Below are 19,031 nucleotides of genomic sequence, written 5' to 3' on the forward strand. Positions count from 1 at the left end.
TTTTAATAGGTATATTAGGGGGTTCGCCCCCTAGTCAATACCTTGCTCTTTAAGCTAAAGTTCGGACTTTGTTCTAATTCTTTAAAAATGACCCCTTAATCACAAAGGCCGTTAATTATAATAAATAGCTCTTATGAAAGTACTAAAAAATCTTTGGCTTAAAGAGCGAGGTATTGACTAGGGTGTGAACCACATCATATACGTAATATTTTCTGTTCGTTTTAAGTTTTGATGTTGCTCCTTACTTTCCGTTGAAAAACTTTTTTTTTATTTAATTTCTTATCTTTTTCTTTAATAGTGATGGGAAATCCGGCGCCCCCTTCATAGCAATTTCCCTTTCCCCATGAAAACTTCCTTCATGGAACGATCTTCCCATATAACCCCGACCCCCCCCCCACCTACGAGAAAAAATTCCACTTGAAAACGTCTGTATACTTCCGAATAACCAATGCTATATATTAACATTGAGTAAAGTTCATAACTTTCAGCCATCCCCCCGGACTTGGGGAGATTAAGTCATCCTAAAAGACATAGTTGTCATATTTTCGACCATGCTGAACAAAATGGCTATCTCAAAATTTTGATCGGGTGACTTTGGGAAAAAAATGAGCGTGGGAGGGGGCCTAGTTGCCCTCCATTTTTTATCACTAAAAAGGGCACTAGAACTTTTAATTTCCGTTCCAATGAGCCCTCCCACGAAATTCTAGGACTACTGGCTCGATACGATCACCCCTGGAAAAAAAACAAACACACATCCGTGATCTTTCTTCTGGCAAAAAATGTAAAATTCCACATTTTTTTAGGTAGGTGCTTGAAACCTCTACCGTAGGGTTCTCTTATACGCTGAATATGATGGTGTGATTTTTATTAAGGTTCTATAACTTTTAGGGGGTCTTTCCCCCGGTTTTTGAAAATCAGCCAAATTTTCTCAGGCTCGTAACTTTTGATGGGAAAGACTAAACTTGATGAAACTTATATATTTGAAATCAGCATTAAAATGTGATTCTTTTGATGTATTTCCTGGGATCAAAATTCCGTCTTTTAGAGTTTCGGTTACCATTGAGCCGGGTCGCTCCTTACTTATAGTTCTTTACCACGAACTGTTTGATCTGGGATTTGTTTTTCTGTTTTTTTTCTGTTAAACAGTAACATGCTGTTCGAGTACCCGATTGCTGTTCGTATTACTTCGTGTGGCCAGATTTTCCTCTATCGATATTTCTCTGGCTGGAAATGAATGCATCCCGATTTTCTGGTCAAATTCAGTAGGAATAGTTTAATGGCAGAAAAGGAAACTAGCGAGCGAGAACTTGGTTTTAAACATCACCTGTTTACTCAGGTTCACTTGTCATTATAGGCTGTATGCTATATTGAGTTGTTTAAAAAGACTAAGTGACTGTGGTGACGGTGAGGAAAAGTGCAAAGAAATTTAATATACAAGCCGACTCTCAACTGAAATAATTACAACTGAATCTTACATTAAGATCAACTTGTAGTAAGCTAGTTTGACCTAGAAATCTATAGCAACCAACCAAACTTAATATTTTAACTTGTTTAATGATCGTTTGGTTCTGCAAGCTAGCAGCTCACGTATATAAAACGAAGAAATTATAAGCCCCAACACTGTCTCATCATCAAGTCAAAATACGCATCGTTGTCTATTGAAGCACTCACTCCTGTGTAGTAGTCCAAAAACTCGTCAAAAGTTACCTGGAAATACAAATTTTAAAGCTATTTATAAACCATTTTTGTCAAGAATGTGACATATAGATAATTTCAACTGAAGTTAATTACTTTGATCTTAAAATAGTCTTTTATAAACCCCGACACTGCTTAAACTTGGATCTGTAGACTAATAGAGTTGTTTATGCAGGAACTTAGAAACTCCTGAAGGAAAAAAAATCCTGAGCATTACTCCAAGTAACCCTAAACATTTGTTATATGTTCTCATATGTGAAAACAAAACATCACACATTTTAGACAATGAATTAATCGTTCTCTAGTTATATCATTTCACGTAATTCTCCATTTGTCCCTGGGATAAAAAACACAAAAATGGTTATGAACAGACGTACATCCAGTGGGGGAGGGTCTACGGGGTTTGTCCCCCCCCCTCCTGAAGTTTTTCTCCAACTCGTGAAAATTTAACAAAAATGCATATACCAATTTGCCTAAACCAATTTTTGATGCTTTTTTAAAACAAAATTTGCACCCCCCTCTCGAGCAAAAATCCTGGATACGTTCTTGGTAATCCAAACTATATTCTGTTTATAAATCCATAGAAACTGACTTCTCGTCAATAAAGAATGCCCTTTCTTGTCACTATTTCTCGTAAAATGCAAAATAGGATTCTTAAAGTTGGAGGTAATGTTTGGGTAATGGAGAACAAATTAAAGTCAATATGCTAATGGTTTTGATCTACTCTAGTTTCAGTCTAAAAAAGCTATTGTAGAACATTAATATATTTGGAAGTATGCTATTAATGTGATTGAACATAGAAAAGAATGTGGATTAAAATGCCAGTAACTAGAATTAAATAAGATATTAATTAGTAATTAGTACCTTGCCATCAGGAGATGGGGTGCTTTCAAAATTGCTCAGAAATTTGCCTAAAATCTCATTTTCTGTGCTTTCGCCACTTAGATACTTTGGATGTTGTGTAACACTATAAACTCCCCTCAAGTCTTCTATTGTTATAACACCGTCTTCAGTTTTGTCCATTTTACTAAAAGCTTCCATAATAAGATTCTTTCTTGTGTCACCAATCGGAGGCTGAAAAATGAAATTTTTCACGAATTGTAAAAAAAGGTCGATGAAAGTAGGTAAAAATAATTTTGCATAAACAATAATAATATTATTCTGTATAATTCTACATTGCGTTAATACGTAGATAAAATCTTAAACTAACTTAAGTCCATATGAATGTTCAATTTTTTGTCTTTTCTTTTGGAGTATTTGATTTTTAAACCTACAAGTTATTTGTAAGGAATAAATACTCCTATAAAATACAACTAGTCAGTGGCATTTCCTCTTTTTTGGCTGTTTCAAACTATGAAATTTCTAGAACAGGGCCTAATTTCCGTCGGTGTGCCACATTGAACCCTGAAAATAAATAAGCTAAACTAATTAGTTAACATTGAAAACTGTTTTTTCTTAAAAATTTAAACATCAATAATCTATTGATTCTTAAAAAACAGCTGTACTTACAAAAGATAGCTGCACCTTTTAAGTTGTTTTGTTCCATCTGTTTTTAGCTGATTTTTTACTGATTTCTCATGCAGTTTTCTTCTTTTTTTATCTGGTGCACACTACTTTTAAAAACTGTGTACGGAGGTCTTTTTCGTTAAAAACTGAATTCCTAATTTTGTGATTTTGACCGATTTGAAGGATAGTCAAACAAAAAAAAATAAACCGAAGACTAATCAAACGTCCAAGGGAGTGAGTGTGCTCTTTTCTGTGGTTAAAGAAGAGCTATTTTAAGCAAATAAAAGCATGTCGTTGCGTGTCAAAAACTGCGTTTCATAATGCTTGGGTAGAAGTGTTCGAAAGAACGTGTCCACACCCTCTAGTTTTGCGGCTCCTCAGAAGCTTCCCCTATGCTCCGTTATAGCAAAATTCCACTCCTTGCACGTAGCTTGCTGGTAACAGGATCGCTAGCAAACCAAGCCAAGAACTAGCAAACCAAGGCTGGCAATTGCAGATCAATTTACTTTTACCGATCACTACGGTTTAAACTTGATCAAAGCGGATAAACCAGTAGCTCGTCAAAGCCTCTATTGATTAAATAAATAAAAAAAAATTCAACTGAAAGTAAGGAGCAACATTAAAACTTAAAACGAACAGAAATTATTACGTATAAAAGGGAGCTAATTCCTCCTCAGTTCTCGCTATTTACGCTAAAGTTTAATTTTTTGTTCTAATTATTTAAGAATGACTCCTGATACACAAGGACCGTTTAATTAGAACAATAAGCTTTTTATAAATTCGAAAAACACTTTATCGTAAAGAGCGAGGTAATTAGTAGGGGGCAACCCCCTTATATACGTAATAGTTTTTGCTCGTCTTAAGTTTTAATGTTGTTCCTTACTTTCAGTTAAAAAAACTTGTTTTTTTTATTAAATTTCTGATAATTTTTGATTAATGCTGGGAAATCCAGCAGTAGAAAGGGGTCAGGAGGCGCGGGGGGACTCCTTATATGGGCATAGAATCCCTAGGGAGAACACCTGTGCTGTCAGTCCGAACCCCACACCATATATGGGCATAGAGTCCCTAGGGAGAACACCTGTGCTGTCAGTCCGACGGGGCACCATATATGGGCATGGAATCCCCAGGGAGAACACGTTTCCGAGAAATTGATTGCGTAACCTAACCTAACCTCATGAGCTCGTGACGGGAGGCCATATATGGGCATAGCCACCCTAGGGGAAATGAATTTCCGAGAAATTGATTGCGTAATCGAAGGGGAAGTGAATTTCTGAGAAATTGGTTTGTTGGAGTTCGTCCAGGAGAATTGTCTCCGGGCGAAGTTTATTAATGTCTGACTGATGATGTCAAGGTTGATTGATTTGTCACGAAAGGGGAATTAATTTGTTGTTTCTAAGGGGAATTATTGATTCAAGAAAGGGGGATTAATTTGTTGTTTCTAAGGGGAATTATTGATTCACGAAAGGGGAATTAATTTGTTGTTTCTAAGGGGAATTATCGGTTCAAGAAAGAGGAATTAATTTTTTGTTGCTAAGGGGAAGGTGGGGATATTGATCTAGGACATGAGAAGGAAAATGGATTTCCGAGAAATTGATTGCATAACCTAACCTAACCTCATGAGCACGTGACGGGACTCCATATATGGGCATATAATCCCTCGAGGGGAGAGGATTTCCGAGAAATTGATTGCGTAATCGAAGGGAGAGAATTCCCGAGAAATTGATTACATAATCGGTAGAATTCTATCAGGAGCTCTTGACGGGAATCCATTTATGGGCATAGAATGACGTAATCGACTAGGACAAATGGATTTCTGAGAAATTGATTAAATAATCGGTAGAATCCTATCAGGAGGTCGTGACGGGGGTTCATATATTGACATAAAATGACGTAATCGACTAGGACAGTTGGATTTCTGAGAAATTGATTACATAATCGGTAGAACCCTATCAGGAGGTCGTGACGGGAGTCCATATATGGGTATAGAATGACGTAATCGACTAGGACAGTTGCAATATTTCAGTAGTGGTTTGTCATGGTTTACCATTTCACAGTTGCATTCTCTTGATTTTTCAAAGTTCATTTTCAATTTCTTTCACTGAAATGCAAGAATTGGAATATTTCAGTAGTGTTTTGTCGTAGTTTACCTTGTAACACTTATATTCTCTCGATTTTTCAAATTTCCTTTTGTATTTCTTTCATTGAAATGCAAGAGTTGGAGTATTTCAGTAGTGTTTTGTTGTGGTTTACTATTTCACAGTTACATTCTCTTGATTTTTCAAAGTTCATTTTCGATTTCTTTCGTTGAAATGCAAGAGTTGGAATATTTCAGTAGTGTTTTGTTGTGGTTTACCTTGTCACAGTTACATTTTTTTGATTTTTCAAAGTTCATTTTCGATTTCTTTCGTTGAAATGCAAGAGTTGGATTATTTCAGTAGTGTTTTGTCGTGGTTTACCTTGTCACAGTTACATTTTATTGAATATTAAAAGTTAATTTTGAATTTCTTTATTTGAAATTAAATAGTTGTAATATTTCAGTAGTTTCTTTTTGTGATTTACTTTGTAAAAGTTAAATAATCTTAATTTTTAAAATTTAATTTTTTATTTCTTTAGTTGAAATGCAAGAGTTGGAATATTTCAGTAGTGTTTTGTCGTGGTTTACCTTGTCACAGTTACATTCTCCTAATTTTTTAAAGTTCATTGTGTATTTCTTTACTTGAAATGCAACATTTGGAATATTTAAGTAGTGTTTTTTTACGATTCTCCTTGTCACAGTTACATTTTCTTGACTTTTCAAAGTTCATTGTGGATTTATCTAATTTAGATGTTAAATCTGGAACGTTTCAATAGTTTTTTGATATGGTTAACCTAGTCAAAGCTATATTCTTTTGCTTTCTCAAAGATAATTTTGGATTTCTTTGATTAAAATTGAAGAGTTGGAAATATTTCAGTAGTGTTTTGTTGTGGTTTACCTTTTCACTGTTACATTCTCTTGATTTTTCAAAGTTCATATTGAAAATCCTTCGTTGAAATGTAAGAGTTGGAAATATTTCAATAGTGTTTTATCGTGGTTTACCTTGTCACAGTTACATTTTCTTGATTTTTCAAAGTTCATTTTGAATTTCATTGATTGAAATGCAAGAGTTGGAATAATTAAGTGGTGTTTTGTCGTGGTTTACCTTGTCACAGTTACATTCTCCTAATTTTTTAAGTTAAGTTCGGATTTCTTTCATTGAAAGACAAGAGTTGGAATATATCACTAGTGTTTTGTTAGGGTTTACCTAGTCACAGTTAAGTTCTCTTGATTTTTCAAAGTTCATTTTGGATTTCTCTCATTGAAATGCAAGAGTTGGAATATTTCAGTAGTGTTTGTCGTGATTTACCATGTCACAGTTAAATGCAAGAGATGGAATATTTCAGTAGTGTTTTGTTGTGTTTTACCTTCTCACAGTTACATTCTCTCGATTTTTCAAAGTTCATTGTGGATTTCTTTAGTTGAAATGTGTTTTGTTGTGCTTTACTTTGTCACAGTTACATTATATGTATTTTTCAAAGTTCACTTTGATTTTTTTTCATTGATAAGCAGGAGTAGGATTATTTCAGTAGTTTTTTGTAATTGTTAAGAATACCGCAGTTACATTCTCAAGGTTTTTTAAGTTTCATTTTTGAAGTTATTTCGTTAACAACCATGAGATGTGCTATTTCAGTAGTTTTATGTAGTGGTTTACTCTATCACAGTTATATTTCTTTAATTTTTCAAAGTTCATTTTGGATTTCTTTCATCTAAATGCAAGAGTTGGATTATTTCAGTAGTGTTTTGTTGTGGTTTACATTGTCACAGTTACATTCTCTTAATTTTTCAAAGTTCATTTTGGATTTGTCTCGTTGAAATGCAAGAGTTGGAATATTTCAGTAGTATTTTGTCGTGGTTTACCTTGTCACAGATATATTATCTTGATTTTTCAAAGTTCATTTTGGATTTCTTTCGTTGAAATACATGAGCTGGAATATTTCATTAGTGTTGTGTTGAGGTTTACCTTGTCAAACTTACATTTTCTGGATCTTTAGAAGTTCTTTTCGAATTTCTATCATTCAAACGTAAGAGTTGGAATATTCCACTGGTGTATTGTCGTGGTTTACCTTGTCACAGTTGCATTCTCTTGATTTTTCAAAGTTCATTTTGAATTTCTTTCGTTGAAATGTAAGAGTTGGAATTATTTCAGTAGTGTTTTATCGTGGTTTACCTTGTCACAGTTACATTTTCTTGATTTTTCAAAGTTCATGTTGAATTTCTTTCCTTGAACTGCAAGAGTTGGAATATTTCAGTAGTGTTTTGTTGTGGTTTACCTTGTCACACTTACATTTTCTTGATTTTTCAAAGTTCACTTTGAACTTCTTTCGTTGAAAAGCAAGAGTTGGAATATTTCAGTAGTGTTTTGTTGTGGTTTACCTTGTCACAGTTACATTTTCTTGATTTTTCAAAGTTCATTTTCGATTTCTTTCATTGAAATGCAAGAGTTGGAACATTTTAGTAGTGTTTTGTTGTGTTCTACCTTGTTACAGTTACATTCTCTTGATTTTTCAAAGTTCATTTTTGATTTCTTTCATTGAAATGCATGAGTTGGAATATTTCAGTAGCGTTTTGTCGTGGTTTACCTTGCCACACTTACATTGTCTTGATTTTTCAAAGATCATTTTGGATTTCTTTCGGTGAAATGCAAGAGTTGGAATATTTCAGTAGTTTTTTGATATGGTTTACCTAGTCACAGTTACATTCTCATGATTTTTCAAAGATCATTTTGGATTTCTTTCGTTGAAATGCAAGAGTTGGATATATTTCAGTAGTGTTTTGATGTGGTTTACCTATTCACAGTTACATTCTCTTGATTTTTCAAAGTTCATTTTGAAAATATTTCGTTGAAATGTAAGAGTTGGAAATATTTCAATAGTGTTTTATAGTGGTTTACCTTATAACTGTTACAATCTCTTGATTTTTCAAAGTTCATTTTGAATTTCATTAATTGAAAAGCAAGAGTTGGAATATTTCAGTGGTTTTTTGTCGTGGTTTACCTTGTCACAGTTACATTCTCTTGATTTTTTAAAATTCATTTTGAATTTCTTTCATTGAAAGGCAAGAGTTGGAATATTTCACTAGTGTTTTGTTATGGTTTACCTAGTCACTGTTATATTCTTTTGATTTTTCAAAGTTTATTTTGGATTTCTTACATTGAAATGCAAGAATTGGAATATTTCAGTAGTGTTTTATCGTGGTTTACCTTGTCACAGTTTCATTCTCTTGCTTTTTCAAAGTTCTTTTTAGATGACTTTCGGAGAAATGCTAGAGTTGGAATATTTCACAAATGTTTTGTATCTGGGTTGGTTTTTTACAAGTCCAAGAATTTGTCTTTGTTGGTTTTAATGTCTAAAGTGCATGTCTTTATCTGTTTCTATATCAGACTTTATTCGTTTACATGTCTGGGCTGTTGTTTGGTTAGGTTAGGTTGGCTAAGTTAGGTTAGGTTAGCTAGTAAACATTTTACAATGTTTAAGTTAGCTTAGGTTAGGTTAACTTATCATGAGAACTCATGATAAGCTAACTTAACATAACTAAAACATGGCACAAAGTCAACATGGGGGGATTTTCCGGCGAGTATGGTTAGGTTATGTTAGGCTGGATCAAGTTAGGTTAGGTTAAGTTAGGTTAGGATAGCCTATTTACGTGCGCGTACGAAAGCTAACCTAACCTAACAAACATGGTACAAAGTCGACATGGGGGGATTTTCCGTCGAGTATGGTTAGGTTAGGTTAGTTTAGATCTAGTTAGGTTAGGTTAAGTTAGGTTAGGCTAGATCAAGTTAGGTTAGGTTAGCCTACGTACGCGCGCGTACGTAGGCTAACCTAACCTAACTTAACCTAACCTAACTTGATCTAGCCTAACCTAACTTAACCTAACCTAACTTGATCTAACCTAACCTAACCATACTCGACGGAAAATCCCCCCATGTCGACTTTGTACCATGTTTGTTAGGTTAGGTTAGCTTTCGTACGCGCACGTAAATAGGCTATCCTAACCTAACTTAACCTAACCTAACTTGCTCCAGCCTAACATAACCTAACCATACTCGCCGGAAAATCCCTCTATGTCGACTTTGTACCATGTTTTAGTTAGGTTAAGTTAGCTTATCATGAGCGCTCATGATAAGTTAACTTAACCTAACCTAACTTAAACATAAAGAAATGTTTACTAGCTAACCTAACCTAACTTAGCAAACCTAACCTAACCAAACACCAACCCAGACATGTAAACAAATAGGTTCAGACATAGAAACAGATAAATACATGCACTTTAGACATTCAAACCACCAAAGACAAATTCTTGGACTTGTAAAAAACCAACCCAGATACAAAACATTAGTGAAATATTCCAACTCTTGCATTTCAACGAAAGAAATCTAAGATGAACTTTGAAAAATCAAGAGAATGTAACTATGACAAGGTAAACCATGACAAAACACTACTAAATATCCCAACTCTTGCATCTCAATGAAATAAATCCAAAATGAACTTTGAAAAATCAAGAGAATGTAATAGTGACTAGGTAAACCATAACAAAACACTAGTGAAATATTTAAACTCTTGCCTTTCAATGAAAGAAATTCAAAATGAACTTTGAAAAATCAAGAGAATGTAACTGTGACAAGGTAAACCACGATAAAACACTATTGAAATATTTCCAACTCTTACATTTCAACGAAAGATTTTCAAAATGTAACTGTGACAAGGGAAACCACATCAAAACACTACTGAAATATTCCAACTTTTGCATTTCAATGAAAGAAATCCTCACTTAACATTGAAAAATCAAGAAAATGTAACTGTGACAAGGTAAACCACGAAAAAAAACTTTTGAAATATTCCAACTCTTGCATTTCAACGAAAGAAATCAAAAATGATCTTTTAAAAATCAAGAGAATGTAAATGTAACAAGGTATAGCACAAAAAAAACACTAATTAAATATTCCAACTCTTGCATTTCAATCAAAGAAATCAAAAATGAACTTTGAAAAATCAAGAAAATGTAACTATGACAAGGTAGACCACAACAAAACACAACTAAAGTATTCCAACTCTTGCATTTCAACAAAAGAAGTTCAAAATGAACTTTGAAAAATCAAGAGAATGTAACTGTGACAAGGTAAACCACGACAAAACACTACTGAAATATTCCAGCTCTTGCATTTCAACGAAAGAAATTCAAAATGAACTTTTAAAAATTATGAGAATTTAATTGTGACAATTTAAACCACGACATAACACTACAGAAATATTCCAACTGTTGCATTTCAATGAAAGAAATCCAAAATCAACTTTGAAAAATCAAGAGAATTTAACTGTGACAAGGTAAACCGCAACAAAACACTACTGAAATAGTTCGACTCGTGCATTTCAACGAAAGTAATTCATAATGAACTTTGAAAAATCAAGAGAATGTAACTGTGACAAAGTAAACCATGACAAAACACTACTGAAATATTCCAACTCTTGCATTTCAATGAAAGAAATTCAAAATCAACTTTGAAAAAATTAAGAGAATGTAACTGTGACAAGGTAAACCAAGACAAAACACTACTGAAGTATTCCATCTCTTGCATTTCAAGTAAATAAATCCAAAATGAATATTGAAAAATCAAGAGTATGTAACATTGACAAGGAGAACCACGAAAAAAAACTACTTAAATATTATAATTCTCTAAATTGACTTTGAAAATTCAAGAGAATTTAGCTGTGACAAGTCAAACAATGACAAAACACTACTGAAATATTCAAACTCTTTCATTTCAATTAAAAACATTCAAAATGTACTTCGAAAAATCAAGAAAATGTAACTCTGACAAGGTAAACCACAACAAAACACTACTGAAATATTCCAAATCTTGCATTTCAATGAAAGAAATTCAAAATCAACTTTTAAAAATCAAGAAAATGTAACTGTGACAAGGTAAACCACAACAAAACACTACTGAAATATTCCAACTCTTGCAGTTCAACGAAAGAAATCCAAAATGAACTTTGAAAAATCAAGAGAATGTAACTGTGACAAGGTAAACCCTAACAAAACACTACTGAAATAGTCCAACACTTGTATTTAAACGGATGAAATCAAAAATGAACTTTAAAAAATCAAAAGAATGTAACTGTGACAAGTTAAACCAGGAAAATACATTAGTGGAATATTCCAACTTTTATGTTTGAATTAAACAAATTCAAAATGAACTTCGAAAGATCCAATAAATGTAAGTGTGACAAGGTAAACCACAACAAAACACTACTGAAATATTCCAGCTCTTGCATTTCAATAAAAGAAATCCACAATGAACTTTGAAAAATTAAGAGAATGTAAGTGTGACAAGGTAAACCACGACAAAACACTACTGAAATATTCCAACTCTTGCATTTCAACGAAAGAAAATTAAGAGAATGTAACTGTGACAATCTAAACCACAACACAACACTACTGAAATATTCCAACTCTTGCATTTCAATGAAAGAAATTCAAAATGAACTTTGAAAAATCAAGAGAATCTAACTGTGACACGTTAAACCACAACAAAACACTACTTAAATATTCCAAATCGTGCATTTCAACTAAAAAAATAGTAAATGAACTTTGAAAAATCAAGAGAATGAAACTGTGAAATGGTAAACCACAACAAACCACTACTAAAATATTTCAACTCTTCCATTTCAATGAAAGAAATTCAAATCAACTTTGAAAAATTAAGCGAATGTAACTTTGACAAAGTAAAGCACAACAAAACACATTTCAAATAAATAAATCCACAATGAACTTTGAAAAGTTGAGAGAATGTAACTGTGAGAAGGTAAAACACAACAAAACACTACTGAAATATTCCAACTCTTTCATTTAACTGTGACATGTTGAATCACGACAAAACACCACTGAAATATTTCAACTCTTGCAATTCAATGAAAAAAATCTAAAATGAAGTTTGAAAAATCAAGAGAACGTAACTGTGACTAGTTAAACCATAACAAAACACTAGTGATGTATTCTAACTCTGGTCTTTCAATGAAAGAAATTAAAAATGAACTTTGAAAAATCATGAGAATGTAACTGTGACAAGGTAAACCACGACAAAACACCACTGAAATATTCCAACTCTTGCATTTCAATGAATGAAATTCAAAATGAACTTTGAAAAATCAAGAGAATGTAACAGTGATAAGGTAAACCACGTTAAAACACTATTGAAATATTCCCAACTCTTACATTTCAACGAAAGATTTTCAAAATGAACTTGTAAGAGAATGTAACAGTGAAAAGGTAAACAACAACAAAACACTACTGAAATATTTCCAACTCTTGCATTTCAACGAAATAAATCCAAAATGATCTTTGAAAAATCAAGAGAATGTAACTGTGACTAGGTAAACCATATCAAAACACTACTGAAATGTTCCAACTCTTACATTTCAGTGAAATAAATCCACAATGAACTTTGAAAAATCAAGAAAATGTAACTGTGACAAGGTAAACCATAACAAAACACTACTGAAATATTCCAACTCTTGCATTTCAATTAAAGAAATCCGCAATGAACTTTGAAAAATTAAGAGAATGTAACTGTGACACGGTAAACCACGACAAAACACTAATGAAATATTCCAACTCTTGCATTTCAACGAAAGAAATTCAAAATGAACTTTGAAAAATAAAGAAAATGTAACTGTGACAATGTAAACCACCAAAAAACACTACTGAAATATTCCAACTCTTGCATTTCAATGAAAGAAATTCAAAATGAACTTTGAAAAATCAAGAGAATGTAACTGTGACAAAGTAAACCACGACAAAACACTACTGAAATATTCCAACTCTTGCATTTCCACGAAAAAAATCGAAAATAAACTTTGAAAAAACAAGAGAATGTAACTGTGACAAGGTAAACCACAACAAAACACTACTGAAATATTCCAACTCTTGCATTTCAACGAAAGAAATCGAAAATGAACTTTGAAAAATCAAGAGAATGTAACTGTGAAATGGTAAACCACGACAAAACACTACTGAAATAATCCAACTCTTGCATTTCAATGAAATAAATTCAAAATGAACTTTGAAAAAATAAGAGAATGTAACTGTGAGAAAGTAAATCACGACAAAACACTACTTAAATATTTCAACAATTGTATTTCAAGTAAATAAATTCAAATTGAACTTTGAAAAAATAAGAGAATGTATCTGTAACAAGGTAAAAGATGATAAAACACTGATGAAATATTCAAAATCTTTCATTTCAACGAAATAAATCCAAAATGAACTTTGGAAAATCAAGAGAATGTAACTGTGAAATGATAAACCATGACAAACCACTACTGAAATATTCCTACTGTCCTAGTCGATTACGTCGATTACGTCATTCTATACCCATATATGGACTCCCGTCATGACCTCCTGACAGGGTTCTACCGATTATGTAATCAATTTCTCAGAAATCCAACTGTCCTAGTCGATTACGTCATTCTATGCCCATTTATGGACCCCTGTCATGACCTTCTGATAGGGTTCTACTGATTTTGTAATCAATTTCTCAGAAATTCATTTGTCCTAGTCGATTACGTCATTCTATGTCCATATATGGACCTCTGTCATGATTTTCTGATAGAGTTCTACTAAGTATGTAGTATATTTCTCATAAATCCGTGTATCCTCATTGATTACGTCATTCTGTATCCATAGCTGGATTCCTATCACGACCTACTGGTAGCGTTCTATCAATTATGTAATCAATTGTTTTGGACTTTTATCCTTTCGATTACGCAGCCAATTTATCGGAAATCCTCTCCCCTCGAGGGATTCTATGCCCATATATGGAGTCCCGTCACGTGCTCATGAGGTTAGGTTAGGTTATGCAATCAATTTCTCGGGAATACATTTTCCCTCTCGAGTCCTAGATCAATATATCTCTTCCCCACCTTCCCCTTAGAAATAACAAATTAATTCCCCTTTCTTGAATCAATAATTCCCCTTACAAAAAACAAATTAATTCCCCTTTATTGAATAAATAATTCCCCTAGTAACTTCAAATTAATTCCCCTTACGTGAATCAATATTTGCCCTTAGAAACAACAAATTAATTCCCCTTTCGTGTCATATCAATCAATCATGACATCACCCGTCAGACATTAATATACTTCGCCCGGAAACAATTCTCTTGGACGAACTCCAACAAACCAATTTCTCAGAAATTCACTTCCCTTTCGATTACGCAATCAATTTCTCGGAAATTCATTTCCCCTAGGGTGGCTATGCCCATATATGGCCTCCCGGCACGAGCTCATGAGGTTAGGTTAGGTTACGCAATCAATTTCTCGGAAACGTGTTCTCCCTGGGGATTCTATGCCCATATATGGTGCCCCGTCGGACTGACAGCACAGGTGTTCTCCCTAGGGAGTCTATGCCCATATATGGTGTGAGATCCGGACTGACAGCACAGGTGTTCTCCCTAGGGATTCTATGCCCATATAAGGAGTCCCCCCGTGCCTCCTGACCCCTTTCTACTTCCAGCCCCCCCTCTCATGGCAAATTCCCTTCCCCCACGAAAACTCCTCCATGGAAAGATCCTCCCACGTAAGCACCCCCGTCAGAACCCCCCCCCCCCCTGAAAATATCTTTATATTTTCTATATATATGTATAAAGATATAAATACCTTTATAGCCAATACTATATGCAAGCATCGGGCAAAGTTCATAACTTGCAGTCCTTCCCCATGGGCTGGGGGTGGGTCAATTAATCCTCAAAACATAGTTATTAGATCTTTCAACCATACTGAAGAAAATGGCTATCTCAAAATTTTGATCAGACAATTTTCGATAAAAAAGGGGTAGGAGGGGGGCTAGCTGCCCTCCAATAGTTTTGGTCACTTAAAAAGGGCACTAGAACTTTTGTTTTCCGATCAAATGAGTCCTCTCCCGATCTTCTAGGATCACTTGTTCGATACGATCACCCTTGAAAAAAAACGCGCATCCGTGATCTTGCTTCTGGCAAAAAATTCAAAATTCCACATTTTTGCACGTAGGAGCTTGAAACCTATATAGTAGGGTTTTCTGATATTCTGAATCTCACGGTATGATTTCAATACCGTGAATCTCACATACCGGTATGAATCTCACAAAATAATAGATATTTGCATTTTAAATCAAACCACCCCCCACAAGTTAATAGAGCAGTCGTAATATCCCTCGTCGATCTTGCCCTAAACATTTGTTCTGATTCCCACATCACAGCAGAATTAAACTTTATCAAGGACATACTTTTTGGAAATGGGTATCCTATTTTATTTATTAATAGTGTAATTAACTGTAGACTGAAAATACATTCCCTTAAAATTAATGATAGTTTACCATGTGAGATTTCTGACAAGCCCTTAAACATAATTTACCTCCACTACATCCCAAAAATCACTACAAATCTTAAAAAAGTTTGCACAAAAAATAATCTGTATGTAGTATTCACAAATAATTTTAAAATCATAAATTTTCAAAATTCTGGTAAAGATAAAACCCCAGTGACTCGCCAAAGAGGGGTCTATCAAATACCAGGCAATTTTGACAATATTATGTAGGTAGAACACACCAGAATTTAGAAAAGTGCATACAACAGCATAAAGATGATATAGTCAAAGCTCAAAATTCTAATATTTCCACTGTTTCATTTGATTCTGCACTAGGGAACCATATTTTTGAAAATCCTAGCTACAATATACTTTTTGATAAATCCGCCCTTATTAGCAATGACCTAGGCATAAAGCAGGTAGTCCGAGAATCAATTGAAATCAAAATTAAGATTAATAATGATATTTCCTAAAATAGGGACTTGAGGGAATATACACTAAATGCTCTATACACAAATTTAATTAAAATTGATAGTACAAAATATTTCAAAAAACCGATATATTTTAACACAGAACGGTTCACAAAAAGACCCTCAAGGCTAGCTGGCAAAAGTGCTGGATTGGCAAGAGGAATGCATTTTTAAATTATTTTTCTTTCATCTCATTGAATCGCCTTGTTTTACTCACTTGTTATCAGTCCTGGTTGAACTTCGCTGAAGTAAGGATGCTAGGACTAGACTCCGGCGCCGCGCCGGCGGATCGACCGAATGCCGCCGACGAGAGGCCCGGTCGAACGCCGCCGAAGTGTCGTAACGCCGCCGACGCGCCGCCGGCAGAGGCGGCGGCGTTCGGTCGACTTTGAATTATTTTTACGGCAATTCTTTATTGTGTCAACCACAAAGTTGGAGCTTTTCTTTCTCGTGTGGTTTAGTATTTCGATTTTCCTGATTAGAAATCAAGCAGAGCTTGCACCATCCCCGAATTTTCGGGTATTTCCCCGAAAATCTATGCCTCACCCCGAAGAAAAATTTGGTTCCCCGAATCCCCTAAAATCACGCAGTCACGGTGCCACCCCTAGTGTTCATTAATTTTTGTCTCTTTTGTTACTTTGCATAAAAACCAGACAGATGCAATATGCTATTGCAAATATTGCAATTTACACAGTTCTTCAAATGTTGACAAAAAAAGTATCGTCTTTATGAAATGAGTTTAAATCATTTCGAATGCAGTTCCCCAATCGTTATTTCTTACATCATTCTTAGTCAAAAAATTTATTTTCAAGTTGAATAGAATTATAGAACATATTCACTACTATACAGCTTCAGCCTTTTGTTGGATCTTGAAATTGACAGCCTACAGATTGTTTCTGCAGCTGAATTGTAAGTTCGCAGATTTTTTTTTGCTGTTTTTAGATGAAATTTTCTTAATGTTTAATACTCAATTATTGAACACCTGATAGAAAATACAATCTTCTTTCTGGAACATTTTTACCCCCCCCCCCTCCCAAAAAAATAGCCTACGGTTGAGACAAAATTTAGCTATAGACTAAGCTATGTACAAGGTTGGGGAATTAAAGATTGAACCGGAAGTTACCCCAAAAATATGATTCATAAATAAATTTTAAATCATTGCCTATAGAGGAGGGGGATAGGGGGCTATCATTTTTAAATGATAACGCCTCATTTTTTTTATTGAAAGCAGGCATGCCAAAAAGATAATTATTTTTTTCATTTAAGTGGAGACGGAAGAAAATGATATCAAATTCCCTGGGAAACCATTGAAATATTTTGATAGACCCAGGGCCCTCCATTAGGACTTGTTCATTGTCTTGGGTATTTTGCGATTTCTCATAGGCTACTGGCCTTATTTGCCTTTTGTGTGTGCTCCCTTTTAATTCGATTCTTTGGATCTTATGGAATGCCATGGCGTATCTGTCACTCAGTTTTCAAATTATTTGAGGTATATCTTAATAATTTCGACATTTTTTTTGTTTTCTTTGTACCCCTTTACTCATACCCTCAATTTTTTTTTCAAGGAACACTAAGCTGTTTAACGTTATTTTGCGTGTTTTTTTTTTAACCATATAGTGACCTAGTTAATTATTCCGTAAACTATTTTTCTAATGAATGCTGAGACGGTATCCTATCAAGGTGGTATCCAGAAGGGGGGGGGGGCTAGGGAGTTATTACAGAGGGGGGGGGGGTAGGTGACGAACTAGGATGAACATTTCCAACATCTTCCTGGAGCTACTTCAGTCTGCATATTATTTCATTGAATTACACTTAAAACGGATGAGCTTTTCATTTTTTACCTAAGAAAAAAGTTGGCACTTCATTTTTCTTCATAGCGAATAAACTATTAAGTGTTTTTTGTGTCATTGTAATTGAAGTGTTCTCATGTGAAGTGTTCATCATGTATTTTTCAATTTGATAAATTTACTCCTTTTAGATACAGTTTATAATTTGACTGATATTAGGTATTTATCAGTGTATAATTTAGAAAGAATCCCCAAAAGAAAAAATGAATAATATCCAAAAGAGCAGACAACAGCGATAAAAAAAGCAGCCTAAATTACATATATTATATAAAGAAGCCAAAAAAAAACTACTAGAAGCATTTTTTTTTAAATTGTTACTAGATACTAGTTTTTAGTGAAAGAAGGATTTTAAGGAATCCAAAAGAGCAAAAAAAACAATAAAAATAGAATTCACCCATTTCAGATGCTTGAAAGATGACAAAGCATATATAGGCAAAGGGCACTAGTAAAAAATTAAGCTTCTAAGTTCAAAGTTATATTCAAAGTTTTTACCCAGATAACTTACGAATTTTGTGATACGGTATTTTGAAGTTTTATATGCAGTAATGCTCGATGAAAAAAACTACTAATTTTGATATTTATTTATGTTAAGAATACATAGCTAATAGATACTTCAAGTACTCATATTATGCAAGGGTTCTGAAACGCCACAGCCATTTCGTTTCTACCAGATTTCTACTTCTCTTGATGAATAACGAAGAAGACCAGTTTCCAGCCAGCGACTTGTGAATTTTTGAACTCATGAATAGGCTCGAATCTGTTGTAAATTTAAGCTGTGATTTGAGAAAGACTGATGAAAACATTAATGTTCGCGGTCAACATTGATCCCGCCGGCGGCGCGCCGCCGACATCTTACCGGTGGCGCGCCTCCGGCGTCTTACAGGCGGCGCGGCGTGCTGTTTTTTGCCGCGCCGCCGCCGGTCTTCCCTCATCGGCGCGGCGCCGGGGTCTAGCTAGGACTGCTTTGAAATTTTTTTAATTTTTTGTTTGATTGGTCGCATGTTTTTGTGAGTCTTTTATCTTTTATATATTTTTGTCTTGCTGTGGACGGCCCTTGGACATAGGGCTGAAATATTCATTCAAATTATTTCCACTG

The 19,031-nt window shown here is 34.2% G+C and overlaps 1 protein-coding gene across 4 annotated transcripts in view; it reads right to left on the reverse strand.

The window, feature by feature from the left end:
- Positions 1-1,534: 1,534 nt before the first annotated feature.
- Positions 1,535-19,031, reverse strand: part of LOC148946894 (calcyphosin-like protein) — a 94,555-nt gene continuing 77,058 nt past the window's right edge. For all 4 annotated transcript variants that reach the window (XM_089096715.1, XM_089096712.1, XM_089096713.1 and 1 more), the window contains exons 4-5: positions 2,560-2,769; positions 1,535-1,707 (exon numbers count right to left, since the gene is read on the reverse strand). In XM_089096715.1, the coding sequence (XP_088952841.1) occupies positions 1,606-1,707; positions 2,560-2,769 (312 nt within the window). In that variant the 3' untranslated portion in view covers positions 1,535-1,605. The remainder of the gene's footprint in view (positions 1,708-2,559; positions 2,770-19,031) is intronic.

The sequence above is a fragment of the Artemia sp. Qi Xiang Cuo genome, chromosome 11 (genome assembly GCF_049724085.1).
Source record: "Artemia sp. Qi Xiang Cuo chromosome 11, ASM4972408v1, whole genome shotgun sequence".
NCBI classification, from domain to species: Eukaryota; Metazoa; Arthropoda; class Branchiopoda; order Anostraca; family Artemiidae; genus Artemia; species Artemia sp. Qi Xiang Cuo.